A 23,347-nucleotide genomic window follows, 5' to 3' on the forward strand; every position below is an offset into this window, starting at 1 on the left:
CATTTGGCTAAACATTATTCTGGGTATGTCTGTGAAAGTGTTTCTGGATGACATTAACACTTGAATTGGTAGAGTGAATGTAGCAGATTGCCCTCTCTAATGTGGGCGAGCCTCATCCAATCAGTTGAAGGTCTGCATAGAAGAAAAGTACTGAGTAAGAGGGAGTTCCTTCTGCCTGACTTCTTGAGTTGGAACATTGGTCTTTTCTGGCCTTTGGACTCAGACTGAAACATCAGATGTGTATATATATATATTGTTTCTGTTGGTATTAGTTCTCTCTGGAGAACTCTGGAGAGCTAATACATTATACCTAACATTTAAATACATGCATTGTGTCTCATATTTAAAACAATTTTATTGAGGCACATTTTTGCATGTCATATAATTCACCCTTTTCAAGTGTACAATTAAATGATTTTTAACAATCAGATTTATCAAGTCCAGCATAACTCAGTTTTAGAACATTTTCATCAACCCAATATGATGTATCATGCACATTTAATATTAATCTTCCTTCTCCCTCCCCCAGGCATTGGTAGTCTATTTCCTCATTTTATAGCTTTGCCTTTGCTGGATAGATCATACAAATGGAACCTTACAATATGTGGTCTCTTGTCTATGGCTTCTTCCACCGAGCATGCAGTTTAATCCCTCTTGTTGTTGAATAGTATTCCATTGTACGGAAAGAGCATATTTTGTCTACTTGCTCTCATGTTGATGGACATTTAGGTTGTTTTCAATTGGGCTATTATGAGTAATGCTGCTAAGAACATTCCTGTGCAAGTCTGTGTGGATACATTTCCATTTTTCTTAGACCGACATCTAATAGTGAAATTGCTGGTAAATTTATGTTTAACATTTTAAGAGACTGCCAACCTGTTTTCCAAAGTGACTGTACCATTTTACATTCCCATTGGCAGTTTAAAAGGGTTCCCATTTCTCCATACTCTTTCCAAAAAGTTATCTGTATTCTTAAATATGGGTATTCTCTGAAAAACAACCCCCCCAAAAAGGTTTTAAACGTTTCAGTGAGGTTAGGGTTTTGAGAGGTAAAACGACCCCTTTAAAAAGTGACTGCGGTCCTCCAGCCGGCAGAGGGCGCGCCAAGTCAGGACTTCTTGCCTTTCAAAGCGAGAGTTTAGCCGGATCCTCGTTGCTAGGAGACGGAGATGCGTCTTTCGGCTGGAGATCCAAATTCCCTGCAATTCCAGCCTCTTTCTTACCTGAAGACTGAGATCTAAGGTCCCACTACCGTCCAGGTGCAGTTCCAGAAGGCCCCATTTTGGGGACGGTTTCCTCCTTTCCCGTCTACAGCCGGCAGAGGCAGTCCGAGGATACTTGCCCAGATATCCAGTCTCCTACTCAGCTATGCCCAAGAAAGGGAAGAAGGCCAAGACGCCCCTCTCCGATGAGGAGCAACTGCTTTTGTTTCAGCAGAAGTTGCTGGCAGAGGAGGAGATGGCCAAGAAGAAAGAGAGGCTCCTGAGCCAGTTCTTGAAGGTAATGGCTTTCTGCATTACTCCCTGCCCAACCTACCCACCCCTGCGGCCTTGACCCTGCCATTATGGCAGCCTCATTTTCATGCTGGCCTCCCTTCCTCTGCAAATCTTGAGACCCGGATATACTTAGATTTTGAGTTACACTGTTTGGGGGGAGGGGCAGCTCTCTGTGAAGCATGGAAGGGGGCAGGTCGTATGGAGTCACAACTGAGCCTCATAACTGGGACAGTAGATGGTATCTGCTGCCCAAGCTGTCTGAAATTCTAATGTTCTCCCTGGAAATGGGTCACTAACAACATCCTGCTCTAACGCCTTCTCTCTGAAGGAAATTCTCACCCTTACCCTCCCTAAAACGCCTTTGGGCTGTTGCCTGTCTTACATCAGGACCCTCCCAAAACAAGAACAGGAACTCCCTGGTGTTAGCCATCAAGAGCTTTGGTCTTGCAGAAAAGATAAAGGGTACTGTGTTAGCCGACAAACTGTGATCTTGTTTGTTATACTGTATCAGGACTTTTGGTCCTGACCTCCTTGGGTGTATTTATTCCTTCACATAGGATAAGCTGGCCAAGGAGGAGCACAATAGTGCTCTGAACCTTAATAAGATTAACACACAATGGAGAACTGTCCTTAGGGAAGTCAAGACCAGAGAGCTTCATAAGGACATTGAGATCCTCCGCCAAACATTTGAACGAGTTGTGGACTGCAAGGACAGTGTCATCAAGGTAGGCCTTCTATCCAAGGAAACACTTCAACATGGCTGCCTTGGTCTCGTCTCTTAATAGAATGGGCCTGTTTTTTTTTTAAGTTTATTTGTTGTTAAAGAATTGCCAGTAATATTCTCATAATTCTTTTAATCTTTATTGAATACGTTGTATTTCTCCTTTCTCATGTCTTATTGTGTATAGTTTTGCTTTCCCTTAATCAGATCCTATAATTTATTTGTTTTCAAAGAACCGATTTATTTATGTATGTATTCTTTCTCGTATTTTTGCTTGGTTTCATTGGTTTTAGTATTTAGGTTTTTTAAATGTTAGCGTTACAGGAACTTTGTTACTTTCCTGATTTCTTAAAATGAAGACTGAGTTCTGTTTTTTTTTTTTCTTATTTAATAATAAACTTATTTAAAGGCAAATATTTCCTTCTACATTCAGCTTTCAAATGCCCCATAAGTTTTGGTGTTAAGTATCCTTTTCATTGCTTAATAAATAGTTTATAACTTATCTTTGATGTACTCTTTGATCCAAAGGTTATCTAGAAGTGCATTTCTTAATTTCTGTTATGTTTTTTGTCATTTTTATATGTATTTCCTTAATTTTTATTGAAGTGTGATTAGAGAAAGCAGGTAATATCTCTGTTTTGTTAACTTCTTAATTTTTTCTTTCTGGGAAAGTACATGATAGAAATAAATGTACAAAGACATACAAACAAAATGAATAGTGCCTTTTAAAGGAATATGTATGAGTCTACATAGCTATTTAATCAAGTTAGTTTCCCTAGAACCGTTCAGTTCTAAGATGGATATAGTTCTTTCACTAAGTATCATGTTTTCTCAATCATGCATTTGTGATTTCTTTGCTTCTTTGAAAGTATAGTTGATATAAAATCTTATGTTTGTTTCAAATACACAACACAGTGGTTCAACAGTTACCCATATTATTAAATCCTCACCACTTCTAGTGTGGCTACTATCTGTCACCATAGAAAGATGTTATAGAGTCATTGGCTATATTCTTCATGCTGTACTACTATCCCTGTGAAAAACTTATATTATGACTGAAAATTTTTGTGCCCTTTTCCCCCCCTCCCCCTGCCCCCCCACCTCCATGGTAACTCACTTCTCACTGTCTATGTCTATGAGTCTACTGCTGTTTTGCTCATTCTGTTTTGCTTTTTGTTGTTGTTGTTGTTGTTGTTGTTATCATTAATCTACAATTACATGAAGAACATTATTTTTACTAGGGTCCCCCCTTCACCAAGTCCCCCCCACAAACCCCATTACAGTCACTGTCCATCAGTGTAGTAAGATGTTGTAGAATCACTACTTGTCTTCTCTGTGTTACACAGCGTTCCCCATGCCCCCCTCAGCGTTATACATGCTAATCATAATACCCCCTTTCTTTGTCCCCTGCCCTTATCCCTCCCTTCCCTCCCATTCTCCCCAGTCCTTTTCCCTTTGGTAATTGTTGGTCCATTCTTGGGTTCTGTGATTCTGCTGCTGTTTTGTTCCTTCAGTTTTTAGTTGTTCTTATACTCCACATATGAGTGAAATCATTTGGTATTTGTCTTTCTCCGCCTGGCTTATTTCACTGAGCATAATACCCTCTAGCTCCATCCGTGTTGTTGCAAATGGTAGGATTTTGTTTTCTTCTTATGGCTGAATAATATTCCATTGTGTATATGTACCACATCTTCTTTATCCATTCACCTACTAATGGACACTTAGGTTGCTTCCATTTCTTGGCTATTGTAAATAGTGCTGCAATAAACATAGGGGTGCATATGTCTTTTTCAAACTGGGCTGCTGCATTCTTAGGATAAATTCCTAGGAGTGGAATTCCTGGGTCAAACGGTATTTCTATTTTGAGCTTTTTGAGGAACCTCCATACTGCTTTCCATAGTAGTTGAACTAATTTACATTCTCACCAGCAGTGTAGGAGGGTTTCCCTTTCTCCACAACCTCGCCAACATTTGTTGTTGTTTGTCTTTTGCATGGTGGCAATCCTTACTGGTGTGAGGTGATATCTCATTGTGGTTTTAATTTGCATTTCTCTGATAACTAGCAGTGTGGAGCATCTTTTCATGTGTCTGTTGGCCATCTGAATTTCTTCTTTGGAGAACTGTCTGTTCAGCTCCTCTGCCCATTTTTTTAATTGGATTATTTGCTTTTTGTTTGTTGCGGTGCGTGAGCTCTTTATATATTTTGGATGTCAACCCTTTATCGGATCTGTCATTTATGAATATATTCTCCCATACTGTAGAGTACCTTTTTGTTCTATTGATGGTGTCCTTTGCTGTAGAGAAGCTTTTCAGCTTGATGTAGTCCCACTTGTCCATTTTTGATATTTTTTCCCTTGCCCGGGGAGATATGTTCATGAAGAAGTCACTCATGTTTATGCCCAAGAGATTTTTGTCTATGTTTTTTTCTAAGAGTTTTATGGTTTCGTGACTTACATTCAGGTCTTTGATCCATTTCAAACTTACTTTTGTGTATGGGGTTAGACAGTGATCCAGTTTCATTCTCTTACATGTAGCTGTCCAGTTTTGCCAGCACCATCTGTTGAAGGGACTGTCATTTCCCCATTGTATGTCCATGGCTCCTTTATCGTATATTAGTTGACCATATATGTTTGGGTTAATATTTGGAGTCTCTATTCTGTTCCATTGGTCTGTGGCTCTATTCTTGTGCCAGTACCAAATTGTCTTGAATACTGTGGCTTTGTAGTAGAGCTTGAAGTTGGGGAGTGAGATTCCCCCCACTTTATTCTTCCTTCTCAGGATTGCTTTAGCTATTCGGGGTCTTTGGTGTTTCCATATGAATTTTTGAACTATTTGTTCCAGTTCATTGGAGAATGCTGTTGGTAGTTTGATAGGGATTGCATCGAATCTGTATATTGCTTTGGGCAGGATGGCCATTTTGACGATATTAATTCTTCTTAGCCAAGAGCACGGGATGAGTTTCCATTTATTAGTGTCCTCTTTAATTTCTGTTAAGAGTGTCTTATAGTTTTCAGGGTATAGGTCTTTCACTTTCTCGGTTAGGTTCTTCCTAGGTATTTTATACTTTTTTTATTTTATTTATTTTATTATCATTAATCTGCAATTACATGAAGAACATTATGGTTACTAGACTCCCCCCTTCACCAAGTCCCCCCCCAACAAACCCCATTACAGTCACTGTCCATCAGTGTAGTAAGGTGCTATAGACTCACTACTTGTCTTCTCTGTGTTGCACATGCCTCCCTATGCCACCCCCACATTATACATCCTTATCGTAAGGCCCCCTTTCTTTTTCCCTGCCCTTATCCATCCCTTCCCACTCCTCCTGCCCAGTCCCTTTCCCTTTGGTAACCGTTAGTCCATTCTTGGGTTCTGTGATTCTGCTACTGTTTTGTTCCTTCAGTTTTTCTTTGTTCTTATACTCCACATATGAGTGAAATCATTTGGTACTTGTCTTTCTCCACCTGGCTTATTTCACTGTGCATAATACCCTCTAGCTCCATCCATGTTGTTGCAAATGGTAGGATTTGTTTTCTTCTTATGGCTGAATAATATTCCATTGTGTATATGTACCACATCTTCTTTATCCATTCATCTATTGATGGACACTTAGGTTGCTTCCATTTCTTGGCTATTGTAAATAGTGCTGCGATAAACATAGGGGTGCATCTGTCTTTTTCAAACTGTGCTGCTGCATTCTTAGGATAAATTCCTAGGAGTGGAATTCTTGGGTCAAATGGTATTTCTATTTTGAGCTTTTTGAGGAACCTACATACTGCTTTCCACAATGGTTGAACTAATTTACATTCCCACCAGCAGTGTAGGAGAGTTCCCCTTTCTCCACAACCTCACCAACATTTGTTGTTGTTTGTCTTTTGGATGGTGGTGATCCTTACTGGTGTGAGGTGATATCTCATTGTGGTTTTAATTTGCATTTCTCTGATGACAAGCGATGTGGAGCATCTTTTCATGTGTCTGTTGGCCATCTAAATTTCTTCTTTGGAGAACTGTTCAGCTCCTCTGCCCATTTTTTAATTGGATTATTTGCTTTTTGTTTGTAGCGGTGCATGAGCTCTTTATATATTTTGGATGTCAACCCTTTATTGGGTCTGTCATTTATGAATATATTCTCCCATACTGTAGGGTACCTTTTTGTTCTATTGATGGTGTCCTTTGCTGTACAGAAGCTTTTTAGCTTGATATAGTCCCACTTGTTCATTTTTGCCTTTGTTTCCTTTGCCCGGGGTGATATGTTCATGAAGAAGTCGCTCATGTTTATGTCCAAGAGATTTTTGCCTATGTTTTTTTCTAAGAGTTTTATGGTTTCGTGACTTACATTCAGGTCTTTGATCCATTTCAAACTTACTTTTGTGTATGGGGTTAGACAGTGATCCAGTTTCATTCTCTTACATGTAGCTGTCCAGTTTTGCCAGCACCATCTTTTGAAGACTGTCATTTCCCCACTGTATGTCCATGGCTCCTTTATCATATATTAATCGACCATGTATGTTTTTGTTAATATCTGGGGTCTCTACTCTGTTCCACTGGTCTGTGGCTATGTTCTTGTACCAGTACCAAACTGTCTTGATTACTGTGGCTTTGTAGTACAGATTGAAGTTGGGGAGCGAGACCCCCCCTCCCACTTTATTCTTCCTTCTCAGGATTGCTTTGGCTATTCGGGATCCTTGGTGTTTCCATATGAATTTTTGAACTATTTGTTGTAGTTCATTGAAGAATGTTGTTGGTAATTTGATAGGGATTGCATCAAATCTGTATATTGCTTTGGGCAGGATGGCCATTTTGACTATATTAATTCTTCCTAGCCAAGAGCACAGGATGAGTTTCCATTTGTTAGTGTCCTCTTTAATTTCTCTTAAGAGTGTCTTATAGTTTTCAGGGTATAGGTCTTTCACTTCCTTGGTAAGGTTTATTCCTAAGTATTTTATTCTTTTTGAAGCAATTGTGAATGGAATTGTTTTCCTGATTTCTCTTTCTATTAGTTCATTGTTAGTGTATAGGAAACCCACAGATTTCTGCGTGTTAGTTTTGTATCCTGCAACTTTGCTGTATTCCGGTATCAGTTCTACTAGTTTTGGAGTGGAGTCTTTAGGGTTTTTTATGTACAATATCATGTCATCTGCAAATAGTGACAGTTTAACTTCTTCTTTACCAATTTGGATTCCTTGTATTTCCTTGTTTTGTCTAATTGCCATGGCTAGGACCTCCAGTACTATGTTGAATAACAGTGGGGAGAGTGGGCATCCCTGTCTTGTTCCCAATCTCAGAGGAAAAGCTTTCAGCTTCTCGCTGTTCAGTATGATGTTGGCTGTGGGTTTATCATATATGGCCTTTAGTATGTTGAGGTACTTGCCCTCTATACCCATTTTGTTGAGAGTTTTTATCATGAATGGATGTTGAATTTTGTCGAATGCTTTTTCAGCATCTATGGAGATGACCATGTGGTTTTTCTCCTCCTTTTTGTTGATGTGGTGGATGATGTTGATGGATTTTTGAATGTTGTACCATCCTTGCATCCCTGGGATGAATCCCACTTGGTCATGGTGTATGATCCTTTTGATGTATTTTTGAATTTGGTTTGCTAATATTTTGTTGAGTATTTTTGCATCTACGTTCATCAGGGATATTGGTCTGTAGTTTTCTTTTTTGGTGGGGTGTTTGCCTGGCTTTGCTATTAGGGTGATGTTGGCTTCATAGAATGAGTTTGGGAGTATTCCCTCCTCTTCTATTTTTTGTAAAACTTTAAGGAGAATGGGTATTATGTCTTCTCTGTGTGTCTGATAAAATTCCGAGGTAAATCCATCTGGTCCGGGGGTTTTGCTCTTGGATAGTTTTTTGATTACCGCTTCAATTTCTTTGCTGGTAATTGGTTTGTTTAGGTTTTGTGTTTCTTCCTTGGTCAGTCTTGGAAGGTTGTATTTTTCTAGGATGTTGTTCATTTCTTCTAGGTTTTCCAGCTTCTTAGCATATAGGTTTTCACAGTAGTCTCTAATAATTCTTTGTATTTCTGTTGGGGCCGTTGTGACATTTCCTTTCTCGTTTCTTATTCTGTTGATGTGTATTGATTCTCTTTTTCTCTTAATAAGTCTGGCTAGAGGCTTATCTATTTTGTTTATTTTCTCAAAGAATCAGCTCTTGGTTTCATTGATTTTTTCTAATGTTTTATTCTTCTCAATTTTATTTATTTCTTCTCTGATCTTTATTATGTCCCTCCTTCTGCTGACTTTAGGCCTCATTTGTTCTTCTTTTTCCAATTTCGATAATTGTGACGTTAGACCATTCATTTGGGATTGTTCTTCCTTCTTTAAGTATGCCTGGAGTGCTATATACTTTCCTCTTAAGATTGCTTTCGCTGCGTCCCACAGAAGTTGGGGCTTTGTGTTGTTGTTGTCATTTGTTTCCATATATTCCTTGATCTCAATTTTAATTTGTTCGTTGATCCATTGATTATTTAGGAGCATGTTGTTAAGCCTCCATGTGTTTGTGAGCCTTTTTTTTTCTTTGTACAATTTCTAGTTTTATACCTTTGTGGTCTGAAAAGTTAGTTGGTAGAATTTCAATCTTTTGGAATTTACTGATGTTCTTTTTGTGGCCTAGTATGTGGTCTATTCTGGAGAATGTTCCATGTGCACTTGAGAAGAATGTGTATCCTGTTGCTTTTGGATGCAAAGACCTATAAATGTCTGTTAGGTCCGTTTGTTCTAGTGTGTTGTTCAGTGCCTCCGTGTCCTTACTTATTTTCTGTCTGGTGGATCTATCCTTTGGAGTGAGTGGTGTGTTGAAGTCTCCTAAAATGAATACATTGCATTCTATTTCCTCCTTTAGTTCTGTTAGTATTTGTTTCACATATGTTGGTGCTCCTGTGTTGGGTGCATATATATTTATAATGGTTATATCCTCTTGTTGGACTGAGCCCTTTATCATTATGTAATGTCCTTCTTTATCTCTTGTTACTTTCTTTGTTTTGAAGTCTATTTTGTCTGATACTAGTACTGAACTCCTGCTTTTATCTCCCTGTTGTTTGCATGAAATATCTTTTTCCATCCCTTGACTTTTAGTCTGTGCATGTCTTTGGGTTTGAGGTGAGTCTCTTGTAAGCAGCATATAGATGGGTCTTGCTTTTTTATCCATTCTATTACTCTGTGTCTTTTGATTGGTACATTCAGTCCATTTACATTTAGGGTGATTATTGAAAGATATGTACTTATTGCCATTGCAGGCTTTAGATTCGTGGTTACCAAAGGTTCAAGGTTAGCTTGTTTAGTATCTTACTGTCTAACTTAACTCGCTGATTGAGCTATTATAAATACTGTCTGATGATTCTTTATTTCTCTCCCTTCTTATTCCTCCTCCTCCATTCTTTATATGTTGGGTGTTTTATTCTGTGCTCTTTTGTGTTTTCTTTGACTGCTTTTATGGGTAGTTGATTTTATTTTTTTGCCTTTAGTTAGTATTTGGTTGGTCTGCTTTCTTTGCTGTGATTTTATTTTTTCTGGTGACATCTATTTAGCCTTAGGAGTGCTCTGATCTAGAGCAGTCCCTCTAACATACCCTGTAGAGGTGGTTTGTGGGGGACAAATTCCCTCAACTTTTGCTTGTCTGGGAATTGTTTAATCCCTCCTTCATATTTAAATGATAATCGTGCTGGATACAGTATTCTTGGTTCAAGGCCTTTCTGTTTCATTGCATTAAATATATCATGCCATTCTCTTCCGGCCTGTAAGGTTTCTGTTGAGAAGTCTGATGTTAGCCTGATGGGTTTTCCTTTGTAGGTGACCTTTTTCCTCTCTCTAGCTGTCTTTAAAACTCTGTCCTTGTCCTTGATCTTTGCCATTTTAATTATTATGTGTCATGGTGTTGTCCTCCTTGGGTCCCTTCTGTTGGGAGTTCGGTGTACTTCTGTGGTCTGAGCTACTGTTTCCTCCCTCAGTTTGGGGAAGTTTTCAGCAATTATTTCTTCAAAGACACTTTCTATCCCTTTTCACTCTGTTTTTCTTCTGGTAACCCTATAATGCAGATATTTTTCCTTTTGGATTGGTCACACAGTTCTCTTAATATTGTTTCATTCCTGGAGATCCTTTTATCTCTCTCTGTGTCAGCTTCTCTGTGTTCCTGTTCTCTGATTTCTATTCCATTGATGGCCTCTTGCACCTCATCCAGGCTGCTCTTAAGTCCTTCCAGAGATTGTTTCATTTCTGTAATCTCCCTCCAGACTTCATCCTTTGCTCTTGCATATTTCTCTGCAGCTCCATCAGCATGGTTATGACCTTTATTTTGAATTCTTTTTCTGTGAGATTGGTTAGGTCTATCTCCCCCAATTCCTTCTCAGGGCAGGATGTCTGGGTTAGTCTGGTTTGTATCAAATTCTATAAAGGTCATAATGGAATACAATGAAACAATATGATTAGCATGTATAATGTAGGGGGGAGGTTTGGGGAGAGCTGTGCAACACAGAGAAGACAAGTAGTGATTCTACAACATCTTACTACGCTGATGGACAGTAACTGTGATGCGGTTTGTGGGGGGGACTTGGTGAAGGGTGGACCCCAGTAAACATAATGTTTGTCATGTAATTGTAGATTAATGATAACAAAATAAATAAATATATATATATATATATACACACACACACACCTCAGAAACAAACAAACAAACACAGGGATGAACACATCTTTTTGAATCAGGGATTCTGTTTTCTTTGAGTAGATTCCCAGAAGTGGAATTACTGGTTGAATGGCACTTCCATTCGAGCCGTTTGAGGACCCTCCACACTGCCCTCCACAGTGGCTGCACCAATCCACATTCCCACCAAAGTGCAGGAGGGATCCCACCTCTCCACCACTGTTTGTCCCCTGGATAGCAACCATTCCAGCTGGTATGAGGTGATATACCATTGTGGCCCTGACCTGCACCTTCCTCATGATTAGTGATGCCGAGCACCCCCACATGTGCCTGGTGGCTATCTGTATTTCTTCCTTGGAGAAATGTCTGCCCAGGTCTTCCACCCATTTTTTAATTGGGTTATTTGGCCTTTTGGTGTTGAGGTGTATGAGCTCTCTACATGCTCCAGATATTAACCCCCCTTCAGATAAACTGTTTATGAATATATTCTCCCATGTATTTCAGGCTGCCCCTGCCCTCATTCTCCTAAAGGTGTCCTCCACTGTACGGAAGCCCTTGGATATGATGTAGTCACACCTGTTCATCCCTGACTTTGTTTCCCTTGCTTGAGGAGATGTGTCCAGGAAAAAATTGATCATACTTACATCCAAGAGATTTTTGCCTATGTTTTCTTGTAAGAGTTTCATGGCCTCATGCCTTATATTCAGGTCCTTGATCCATTATGAGTTTACCTCCATGCATGGAGTTAGACAGTAATCCAGCTTCACCCTTCAATACATAGCTGTCCAGTCCTCCCAACACCAGCCATCAAAGAGGCTGTCTTCTCCCCACTGTACATCCATGGCTCCCCTATTGTATATCAATTGACCACATATGCATGGGTCTACATCCAGGCTCTCCATTCTCTTCCATGGATCCATATGTCCGTTCCTGCACCAGCACCACACTATTTTGATTGTTGCATCCCTGCAGTGTGACCCAAAGTCAGGGAGAGTAATGCCCCCACCCTGCTCTTCTCTCTCAGGATTGCCTCGGCTATTCGGCATCTCCCACAGCTCCATATGAATCCCAGGATTATTTGTTCCAGTTCACCACAAAATGCCACTGGTACCCTGATAGGGATTGTACAGAATCTTCAAGTTGCCCTGGGCAGAATGGCCACTTTGACAATACTAATCTTTCCATCCAGGAACATCCATGAAATAGATTTCCATTCATTTGTGTCTTCTTCAACCTCCCTCATGAGTGTCTCACAATTCTCAGAGTAGCGTTCCCTCACCTCCCTGGCTAGGTTCACTCCCAGGCATTTTATTCCCGTTGATGCAACTGCAAATGGAATCACCTTCCCAATTTCCCCCTCCGCCAGCTCATTGCTAGTATACAGGAAGGCAACAGACGTCTGCACACTAATTTTGTATCTCACAACTTTGCTGAATCCAGTCATTAGTTCTAACAGTCTCTTGGTGGAGTCCCCAGGGCCTTTTATGTATATCGTGTAATCTGCAAATACTGACAGTTTAACTTCTTCCTTACCAATCTGGATGCCTTTTATTTATCTTTCTTGTCTGATTGCCATGGCTAGGACCTCCATCCAGTACTATGTTGAATAAAAGTGGTGAGAGTGGACATCCTTGTCTGCTCCTGATCTTAAAGGAAAAGCTTTCAGCTTTTCTCCATTAAGTATGATATTAGCTGTGGGTTTGTCATATATGGCCTTTATTATGTTGAGGTACATGCCCTCTATACCCATTTTGTTGAGAGCTTTTATCATGAAGGGATGTTGAGTTTTGTCAAATGTTTTTTCAACATCTATTGAGATGATCATGTGGTTTTATCCTTCTTTTTGTTAATGTGGTATATGATATGGATTGTCTTATGAATATTATGCCATCCTTGCATCCCTGGAATAAATCCCACTTGGTCATGATGGATGACCCCTTTGATGTATTTTTTAATTCAGTTTGCTAATATTTTGTGAAGTATTTTTGCATCTATGTTCATCAGGGATATTAGTCTATAATTTTCTTTTTTTTTGTAGTGTCTTTGCCTGGTTTTGGTATTAGAGTGATGCTGGCCTCATAGAATGAGTTTGGAAGTATTCCTTCCTCTTCTACTTCTTGGAAAACTTTAAGAAGGATGGGTATTAGCTCTTCTTTAAATATTTGGTAGAATTCAGCTGTGAAACTATCTGTTCCTGGACTTTGTTGGGAGTTTTTGATTACCACTTCAATCTTAGTGCTGGTAATTGGTCTGTTCAAATTTTCTGTTTCTTTCTGGGTCAGTCTTGGAAGGTTGTATTTTTTTAGGAAGTTGTCCATTTCTTCTAGGTTGTTCAGTTTGTTGGCATGTAATTTTTCATATTTTTCTCTAATAATTCTTTGTACTTTTGTCGTATCTGTTGTGACTATTCCTTCTTTGTTTCTGATTTTGTTTATTTCTGTACAGTTTTTTCTTGATAAGTCTAGCTAGGTGGGTATTTATTTTGTTATTTTCTCAAAGCACCAACTCTTGGTTTCACTGACTTTTTTCTATTGTTTTATTATTCTCTGTATTATTTATCTGCTGTGGTCTTTATGATGTCCCTCCTTCTAACTTTGGGTTTCATTTGTTCTTTTTCTAGTTTCTTTCATTATGAGTTTAGACTGTTTATTTGGGATTGTTCTTGTTTCTTGAGGTAGACCTGTATTGCTGTGTACTTCCTTCTTAGTACCACTTTTGCAGTGTCCCACAAATATTGGACTGTTGTATTTTCGTTTTCATTTTTCTCCATGTATTGCTTGATTTCTCTTTTAATTTGTTCATTGATCTATTGACTATTTAGAAGCATGTTGGTTGACCTCCATGTGTTTATAGGCTTTTTTTGTTTTCTTTGTGTAATTTATTTCTAGCTTCATACCATTGTGGTCTGAGAAAATGCTTGATATAATTTCAATCTTTTCTAATTTATTGATGCTCTTTTGTGGCCTAGTAAGTAATTTATTCTGGAGAATGTTCCATGTAAACTTGAGAAAAATGTGTATCCTGCTGCTTTTGGGTGGAATGTTCTGTAGATATGTGTTAGGTCCATCTGATCTAATGTATTGTTCAGTGCCTCTGTTTCCTTGTTTATTTTCTGTCTGGTTGATCTATTATGTGAGTAGTGTGTTCAAGTCTCCTAATATGAATGAGTTGCATTCTATTTCTCCCTTTAATTCTGTTATTATTTGTTTCACATATTTACATGCTCCTGTTTTGGGTGCATAGATATTTATAATGGTTATATCTTCTTTTTGGACTGACCCCTTTATCATTATATAATGTCCTTCTTTGTCTTGTGTTACTTTCTTTGTTTTGAAGTCTACTTTGCCTGATATAAGTACTGCTTCTCCTGCTTTTTTCTCCCTTTCATGAAATATCCTTTTCCATCCCTTCACTTTTAGTCTCTGTATGTATATGGGTCCGAAATGAGTCTTTTGTAAGGAGCATATAGGTGGGTCTTGTTTCTTTATCCATTTTGCCACTCTGTCTTTCTATTGGTGCGTTCAGTCTATTTACATTTAAGGTAATTATTGATTGGTATGTACTTACTGCCATTTTATTAATTGTTTTCTGGTTGTTTTTATAGCTCCTCTCTATTCCTTTCTTCCTCTCTTATGCTCTTGTTATTTTATGGTTTTCTTTAGTGTCATGATTGGATTCCTCTTTTTTAATTTTTTGTGTACCTATTATAGGCTTTAGGTTTGTGGTTACAGTAAGTTTCAAGGATAGCTTCCTGAGTATATAACAGTCTATAAGTTGATGATTGCTCTTTTTCAGGCACAGTCTAAAAATAGGTTTTTTCTTCTTTCTCCTCCACACTTCATGTATTAGATGTTATAATCTGCACTTTTTGTGTATCCCTTGACTGATTTTGTGTATAGTTGGTTTTACCACTTATGTTTTAATTTCATACTTCTTAGTAATTAACTGGTCTACTAACTTTACTGTGGGTTTATTTTCACTAGTGAAAACGATTTAGCATTAGGAACATTTCCATCTACAGCAATCTCTTTAACATGTCCTATAATGCTGTTAATTGTTATAAATTCCCTAAGCCTTCATTTATATGGGAATTGTTTAATCCCTGCTTCAAATTTGAATAATTTTGCTGGGTAGAGGATTCTTGGTTGAAGGTCCTTGGTTTCAATACATTAAATATTTGAAAAAGGAAGTAGCCAACTCGATTGGCTTAAAGATGGAGGCCTGAGAAGTGAGACAGAAACCTCCTCCCAAAACCACATATGATATGAAAACACAGCGAATACAACTAATCCTGAAAGAGCAACAGGTAAGAAGATTGCAACAGACTGCCTACATATGGGGAAAGAGAACACCTCATGGAAAAGGATAAAGCAGCAAAGCTGTGATCCTGAGGGACCCAAGCCTTTCCCCTACCCCACCTCACCAGCAGGAGGAAGAGAAATGGACAGGGGAGGGTTAGATGCCTAGGACTGCTGAATACCCAGCCCTGGATATTTGCTCTGGGAACATGAACCTAAATTACATGGTGCTCTGAAGATTAGTGGGGTTGGATAATTAAGACAGGCAGAATACTCAGAGAGACTGAGATTCCAGCCACCTGTAGAGAACAGATACCCACAACTGGCCACTCTGGGACAAAAGAAAGGCAGGCACTCTGAGAGACCTCCCAACAGAGACAGGGCTGCTAAAAGGGCAAGAGCTGCACACAACTTGCTGCTGGAGAAAGGACAGGTGGACAAAATCAGCCCAGCACACTCAGCCCAGCAGATTGGAAACTTTTGGGAGCTTCAGGGCTCTATCCCACTGGCTGGCCACACAACTCCAAAGACCCCCCACCATGATAGGTAGCCTGCTGCTCCTTCCTCCCAGCCAGCACTAGCTCACAGATCTGCTGCCCCAGCCATTGTACCAGGCCAGCCAGAGGGCAGCCCCACCTACAGCAGCTACAGGGGCATAGCATAGAGGCTTCTCCTTGCAGACTCGGCCCACTGGCCCTGGCTGTGGAGGCAACCACTGCAGCTGGGAAGCAAGAAAGAGCTCTTTCCCCCTAGCAGGCACCAGCATCGCTCACCTGTGACCCCCAACATCGCTCTAGGGGCTGATCAGCTCCAATAGTAGAGCTTCTGGGCACTAGTGGGTGTCACCTACAAATACGAAACGTCAAAAGAACCTGGTTCAACCCCAAATCCCACAAACACCAGAAAGAGGGGCAAGTGAAACTGGACTCACCAATCTTCCTGAAAGAGATTTTAAAATAAAAATCATAAACATGCTCATGGAGCTACAGAAAAATATTCAAGACCTCAGGGAGGAATTCAAGAAAGAGATAGAAACTTTGAAAAATACAGTATCCAAAATGAAAAATACAATGGAGGGATTTAAAAGCAGATTAGATGAAATAGAGGAAACGATAAATGAAACAGGAATTAGAGAACAAGAATACAAAGAAGCTGAGGCACAGACAGAAAAAAGGATCTCTAGGAATGAAAGAATATTGAGACAACTGTGTGACCAATCCAAATGGAACAATATTCACATTTTAAGAGCACCAGAAGATGAAGAGAGAGAAAAGGGATAGAAAGTGTCTTTGAGGATGTAATTGCTGAAAACTTCCCCAAGCTGGGGAAGGCGATAGCCTCTCAGGCCATGGAGCTGCAAAGATCTCCCAACACAAGAGACCCAAGCAAGACAACATCAAGACATATAATAATTAAAGTGACAAAGATCAAGGATAAGAACAGAATATTAAAAGCAACCAGAGAAAGAAAAAAAGTCACATACAAAGAAAAACCCATCAGGCTATCATCAGATTTCTCAACAAAAACCTTGCAGGCCAGAAGGGAGTGGCATGACCTATTTAATGCAATGAAACATAAGGGCTTCAAACCAAGAATACTCTACCGAGCAAGATTATCATTTAAATTTGAAGGAGAGATTAAACAATTTCCAGATAAGCAAAACTTGAAAAAAGTTACCTCCCATAAACCGCCTCTACAGTATATTTTGGAGGAACTGCTATAGATGGAAGTGTTCCTAAGGCTAAATAGCTATCACCAGAGAAAATGAAACCACAGCAAAGAAATTAATTACTAAGCAAATGCAACATTAAATCAACTATCCCCAAAGTCAGTCAAGGGATAGACAAAGAGTACAGAATATGATACCTAATATATAAAGAATGGAGGAGGAGTGTTGGCAGAACTGGACAGCTACATGTACGAGAATGAAACTGGATCATTGTTTAACCCCATACACACAAAAGTAAACTCAAAATGGATCAAAGACATGAATGTAAGTCATGAAACCATAAAACTCTTAGAAAAAAATATAGGCAAAAATCTTTTGGACATAAACATGAGCAACTTCTTCATGAACATATCTCCCCGGGCAAGGGAAACAAAAGCAAAAATGAACAAGTGGGACTATATCAAACTAAAAAGCTTCTGTACAGCAAAGGATACCATCAATAGAACAAAAAGACATCCTACAGTATGGGAGAATATATTCATAAATGACATATCTGATAAGGGGTTGACATCCAAATTATATAATGAGCTCATGCATCTCAACAAACAAAAAGCAAATAATCCAATTAAAAAATGGGCAGACGAACTGAACAGACACTTCTCCAAGGAAGAAATTCAGATGGCCAACAGGCACATGAAAAGATGCTCCACATTGCTAATCATCAGAGAAATGCAAATTAAAACCACAATGAGATATCACCTCACACCAGTTAGGGTGGCCAACATCCAAGAGACAAACAACAAATGTTGGTGAGGATGTGAAGAAAGGGGAACCCTCCTACACTGCTGGTAGGAATGTAAACTAGTTCAACCATTGTGGAAAGCAATATGGAGGTTCCTCAAAAAGCTCAAAATAGAAATACCATTTGACCCAGGAATTCCACTTCTAGGGATTTACCCTAAGAATGCAGGAGACCCTATAAGAGATATTCACCCCTATGTTTATTGCAGCTCTAATTACAATAGCCAAGAAATGGATGCAACCGCAGTGTCCCTCAGTAGATGAATGGATAAAGAAGATGTGGTACATATACACAATGGAATATTTTTCAGCCATAAGAAGAAAACAAATGCTACCATTTGCAACAACATGGATGTAGCAAAAGGGTATTATGCTCAGTGAAATAAGCCAGGCAGAGAGAGACAAGTATCAAATGATTTCCCTCATCTGTGGAGTATAAGAACAAAGCAAAAACTGAAGGAACAAAACAGCAACAGACTCAGAGAACCCAAGAATGGACTAACAGTTACTAAAGGGAAAGGGACTGGGGAGGATGTTGGGAAGGGATGGTTAAGGGGGAAAACATGGCATTATGATTAGCACACATATTGTAGTGGGGCGGGGGGACAGTGGAAAGGCAGTATATACAGAGAAGACAAGTAATGATTCTATAGCATCTTACTACAGTGATGGACAGTGACTGTAATGGGGTATGTGGGGAGAACTTGATAATAGGGGGAGTCTAGTAACCACAATGTTCAAGTAATTGTACATTAATGATATCAAAATAAAATAAAAAAGAATGGAGGAGGAAGAAAAAGAAGGGGGAAAAAAAGAACCTTTAGATTGTGTTTGTAATAGCATACTAAGTGAGTTAAGTTAGACAGTTAGATAGTAAAAAAGTTACCCTTGAACCTTTGGTAACCATGAATCTAAAGCCTGCAATGGCAATAAGTACATACCTATTGATAATCACCCTAAATGTAAATGGTCCGAATGCACCAATCAAAAGACATAGAGGCACTGAATAGATTTAAAAAAAAAACAAGACCCATCTATATGTTGCCTACAAGAGATTCACTTCAAACCCAAAGATATACACAGACTAAAAGTGAAGGGATGGAAACAGATATTTCATGCAACTAATAGGGAGAAAAAAGCAGGAGTTGCAGTACTTGTATCAGACAAAATAGACTTCAAAACAAAGACAGTAACAAGAGACAGAGAAGGACATTACAAAATGATAAAGAGGTCAGTCCAACAGGAGGATATAACCATTATAAATATCTATGCAACCAATACAGGAGCACCTACATATGTGAAACAAATACTAAATAATTAAAGGGGGAAATAGAATGCAATGAATTTATTTTAGGAGACTTCAACACACCACTCACTCCAAAGGACAGACAACCAGACAGAAAATAAGGAGACAGAGGTGCTGAACAACACATCAGGACAGATGGACCTAATAGACAATCTACAGAGCACTCCACCCAAAAGTAGCAAGATACACATTCTTCTCAAGTGCTCATGAAATATTTTCAAGAATAAATTATATACTAAACCACAAAAAGAGCCTCAGTAAATTCAGAAGGATTGAAACTGTACCAACCAGCTTTTCAGACCACAAAGGTATGAAACTAGAAATAAATTATGCAAAGAAAACAAAAAAGCCCACAAACATATGGAGGCTTAACAATGTGCTCCTAAATAATCAATGGATCAATGACCAAATAAAACAGAGATCGAGGAATATATGGAGACAAATGAAAATAACTCAACCCTGTAAAATCTGTGGGACACAGTGACGGCCATGCTAATAGGGAAATATATTGCAATACATACAGGCTTACCTCAAGAAAGAACAATCCCAAATGAACACATTCTAAACTCACAAATAATGAAACTAGAAAAAGAAGAACAAATGAGGCCCAAAGTCAGTAGAAGGAGGGACATAATAAAGATCAAAGCAGAACTAAATAAAATCAAGAAGAATAAAACAATAGAAAGAATCGATGAAACCAGGAGCTGGTTCATTGAGAAAATAAACAAAATAGATAAACCCCTAGCCAGACTTCTCAAGAAAAAAAGAGTCTACATACATAAACAGAACCAGAAATCAGAAAGGAAAAATCACTATGGACACCATAGTAATACAAAGAAGTATTAGAGTACACTATGAAAAATTATGTGCTAACAAATTGGATAACCTGGTAGAAATTGACAACCTTCTAGAAAAATACAACCTTCCAATACTGACCCAGGAAGAAACAGAAAATCTGAACAGACCAATTACCAGCAATAAAATTGAATTGGTAATCAAAAAACTACCTAAGAACAAAACTTCTTAACCGGATGACTTCGCTGTTGAATTTTATCAGACGTTTAGTGAAGACCGAATACAATCCTTCTTAAAGTTTTCCAAAAAGTAGAAGAGGAGGGAATACTTCCAAATTCATTCTATGAGACCAGCATCACTCTAATAACAAAACCAGGCAAAGACACCACAAAAAGAAGAAAATTACAGATCAGTATCCCCGATGAACATACATGCAAAATTACTCAACAAAATATTAGCAAGCCGAATTCAAAAATACATCAAAAAGATCATCCATCATGATCAAGTAGGATTTATTTCAGGGGTCCAAGGATGGTACAACACTTGAAAATCCATCAACATCATATACCACATCAACAAAAAGAAGGACAAAAATCACATGATCATCCCCATAGATGCTGAAAAAGCATTCGACAAAATTCAAGATCCATTCATGATAAAAAATCTCAACAAGATGAGTATAGAGGGCAAGTACCTCAACATAATAAAGGCCATCTACAACAAACCCACAGCCAACATCATACTTAACAGCAAAAAGCTAAAAGCTTTTCCTTTAAGATCAGGAACAAGACAAGGATGCCCACTTTCCCCACTTTTATTCAACATAGTACTGGAGGTCTTAGCCACAGCAATCAGACAACACAAAGGAATAAAAAGCATCCAGATTGCTAAGGAATAAGTTAAATTGTCACTCTTTGCAGATGACATGATATTGTACATAAAAAACCCTAAAGAATCCACCCCCAAACTACTAGAACCAATAACTGAATTCAGCAAAGTTGCAGGATGCAAAATTAATATACAGAAATCTGTTACATTCCTGTATACTAAAGATGAACTAGCAGAAAGAGAAATCAGGAAAACAATTCCATTCATAATTGCATCAAAAAGAATAAAATACCTAGTAATAAACCTAACCAAGGAGATGAAAGACCTATACCCTGAAAACTACAAGACACTCTGAAGAGAAATTAAAGAGGACACTAACAAATGGAAATTCATCCCATGCTCTTGGGTAGAAAGAATTAATATTGTCAAAATGGCCATCCTGCCTAAAGCAATATACGGATTCAATGCAATCTCTACCAAAATACCAACAGCATTCTTCAATGAACTGGAACAAATAGTTCTAAAATTCATATGGAACCACAAAAGACCCCAAATAGCCCAAGCAATCCTGAGAAGGAAGAATAAAACTGGAGGGATCATGCTCCCTGACTTCAAGCTCTACTACAAAGCCACAATAATCAAGACAATTTGGTACTGGCACAAGAACAGACCCATAGATCATTGGAACAGAATAGAGGGCCCAGATGTAAACCTAAGCATATATAGTCAATTAACATATGATAAAGGACCCATGGATATACAATGGGGAAATGACAGCCTCTTCAGCAGCTGGTGTTGACAAAACTGGACAGCTACATGTAAGAGAATGAAACTGGATTATTGTCTAACTCCATACACAAAAGTAAACTCAAAATGGATCAAAGACCTGAAAGTAAGTCATGAAACCATAAAACTCTTAAAAGAAAACATAGCAAAAATCTCTTGAATATGAATATGAGCAACTTTTTTCTGAACATATACTATCTCCTCAAGCAAGAGAAACAAAAGCAAAAATGAACAAATGGGACTACATCAAACTAAAAACTTCTGTACAGCAAAGGACACCATCAATAGAACAAAAAGGCATCCTACAGTATGGGAGAATATATTCATAAATGACTTATCTGACAAGGGGTTAACATTCAAAATACATAAAGAACTCACATGCCTCAGCACCCATAAAGCAAATAATCCAATTAAAAAATGGGCAGAGGATCTGAACAGACACTTCTCCAAAGAAGAAATTCAGATGGCAAACAGCCACATGAAAAGCTCCACATCGCTAATTATCAGGAAAATGCAAATTAAAACCATAATGAGATATCACGTCACACCAGTAAGGATGGCCAACATCGAAAAGACAAGGAAAAGACAAATGCTGGTGAGGATGCAGAGAAAGGGGAACCCTCCTACACTGCTGGTGGGAATGTAAATTAGTTCAACCATTGTGGAAAGCAATATGAATGTTTCTCAAAAAACTCAAAATAGAAATACCATTTGACCCAGCAATTCCACCCCTAGGAATTTACCCAAAGGAAAATGGAAGCAACCTAAGTGTCCATCAGTAAATGAATGGATAAAGAAGAGGTGGTACATATACACAATGGAATATTATTCAGCCATGGGAAGAAAACAAATCCTACCATTTGCAACAACATGGATGGAGCTAGAGGGTATTATGCTCAGTGAGATAAGCCAGGTGGAGAAAGACAAGTACCAAATTATTTCAGTCATTTGTGGAGTATAACAAAGCAAAACTGAAGGAACAAAATAGCAGCACAGACTCCAAGAAGGGGCTAGCGGCTACCAAAGGGGAAGGGTGGGGATGGGTGGGTGGGGAGGAAGGGAGAAGGCGATTAAAGGGCATTATGATTGGCACACATGGTATGGGGGGTGTTACAGTTCCCAGTGTAGCACAGAGAAGACAAGTAGTGACTCTGTGGCATCTTACACTGATGTACAGTGACTGCAGTGGGGTGTGGAGGGGACTTTATAATATGGGTGAATGTAATTATCACAGTATTGCTCATATGAAACCTGCATAAGAGTGTATATCAATGAAACCTTAATAAAAAAAAAAAGGAAAGAGAAAAAAGGAAGTAGCCAAGGTTCTCTGACCAGAATGAATGAATGAATGAATATATATATATATTTCATGGCAGTCCCTTCTGGCATGTAAAGTTTCTTCTGAGAAGTATGCAGATAGCCTGATGGGGTTTCCCTTATAAACAGTCTTTTTTCTTTTCTGACTGCTTTCAGAACTCTCTCCTTATCATTAATCTTTGTTGTTTTAATTATTATATGTCTTGCTGCTTTCTTCCTGGAGTTCCTTTAGTTAGTGACTTTGTGTACTTCCATGACCTCCCCAGGTTGGGGAGGTTTCCAACAATTATTTCCTCAAAGAGACTTTCTATTATTTTGTCTCTATCTTCTCCATCTGGTACCCCTATTACGTGAATACTTTTTTGGTTGTATTGGTCACACAGCTCTCTGAGTGTTCTTTCATTCCAGAGATCCTTCTTTCTCTGTTCCTCATCTTCACTGTGTTCCTGTTCTCTAATTTCCATCTCATTGTCTCCTCTACTTGCAGCAGTCTATTTTTCATCCCCTCCATTGTATATTTCATTTGCTACTATATCCTTCAGCTCTGAGTGGATCTTTTTCAGCTCTTGTATCTCTTTGTTGAAGTCCTCCCTGAGATCTTCAATGCTTTCCTGCAGATCAGTGAGCATATTTATAACTTTTTCTTTGAAATCTTTATCAAGAAAATTGGTGATCTCCATTTCATTTAGTC

General features: G+C 38.6%; 1 protein-coding gene across 3 annotated transcripts in view; it reads left to right on the plus strand.

The window, feature by feature from the left end:
- Positions 1–1,124: 1,124 nt before the first annotated feature.
- CCDC65 (coiled-coil domain containing 65) overlaps positions 1,125–23,347 on the plus strand; it is a 31,080-nt gene continuing 8,857 nt past the window's right edge. Inside the window, exons 1-2 of one of the 3 annotated variants that reach the window (XM_036891641.2) lie at positions 1,125–1,500; positions 2,054–2,221. In XM_036891641.2, coding sequence (XP_036747536.2) covers positions 1,369–1,500; positions 2,054–2,221 — 300 coding nt within the window. In that variant the 5' untranslated portion in view covers positions 1,125–1,368. The remainder of the gene's footprint in view (positions 1,501–2,053; positions 2,222–23,347) is intronic. The other 2 variants (XM_036891629.2, XM_057486536.1) reach the window with 2 other exon arrangements.

Source organism: Manis pentadactyla, chromosome 10 (assembly GCF_030020395.1).
Source record: "Manis pentadactyla isolate mManPen7 chromosome 10, mManPen7.hap1, whole genome shotgun sequence".
NCBI lineage: Eukaryota > Metazoa > Chordata > Mammalia > Pholidota > Manidae > Manis > Manis pentadactyla.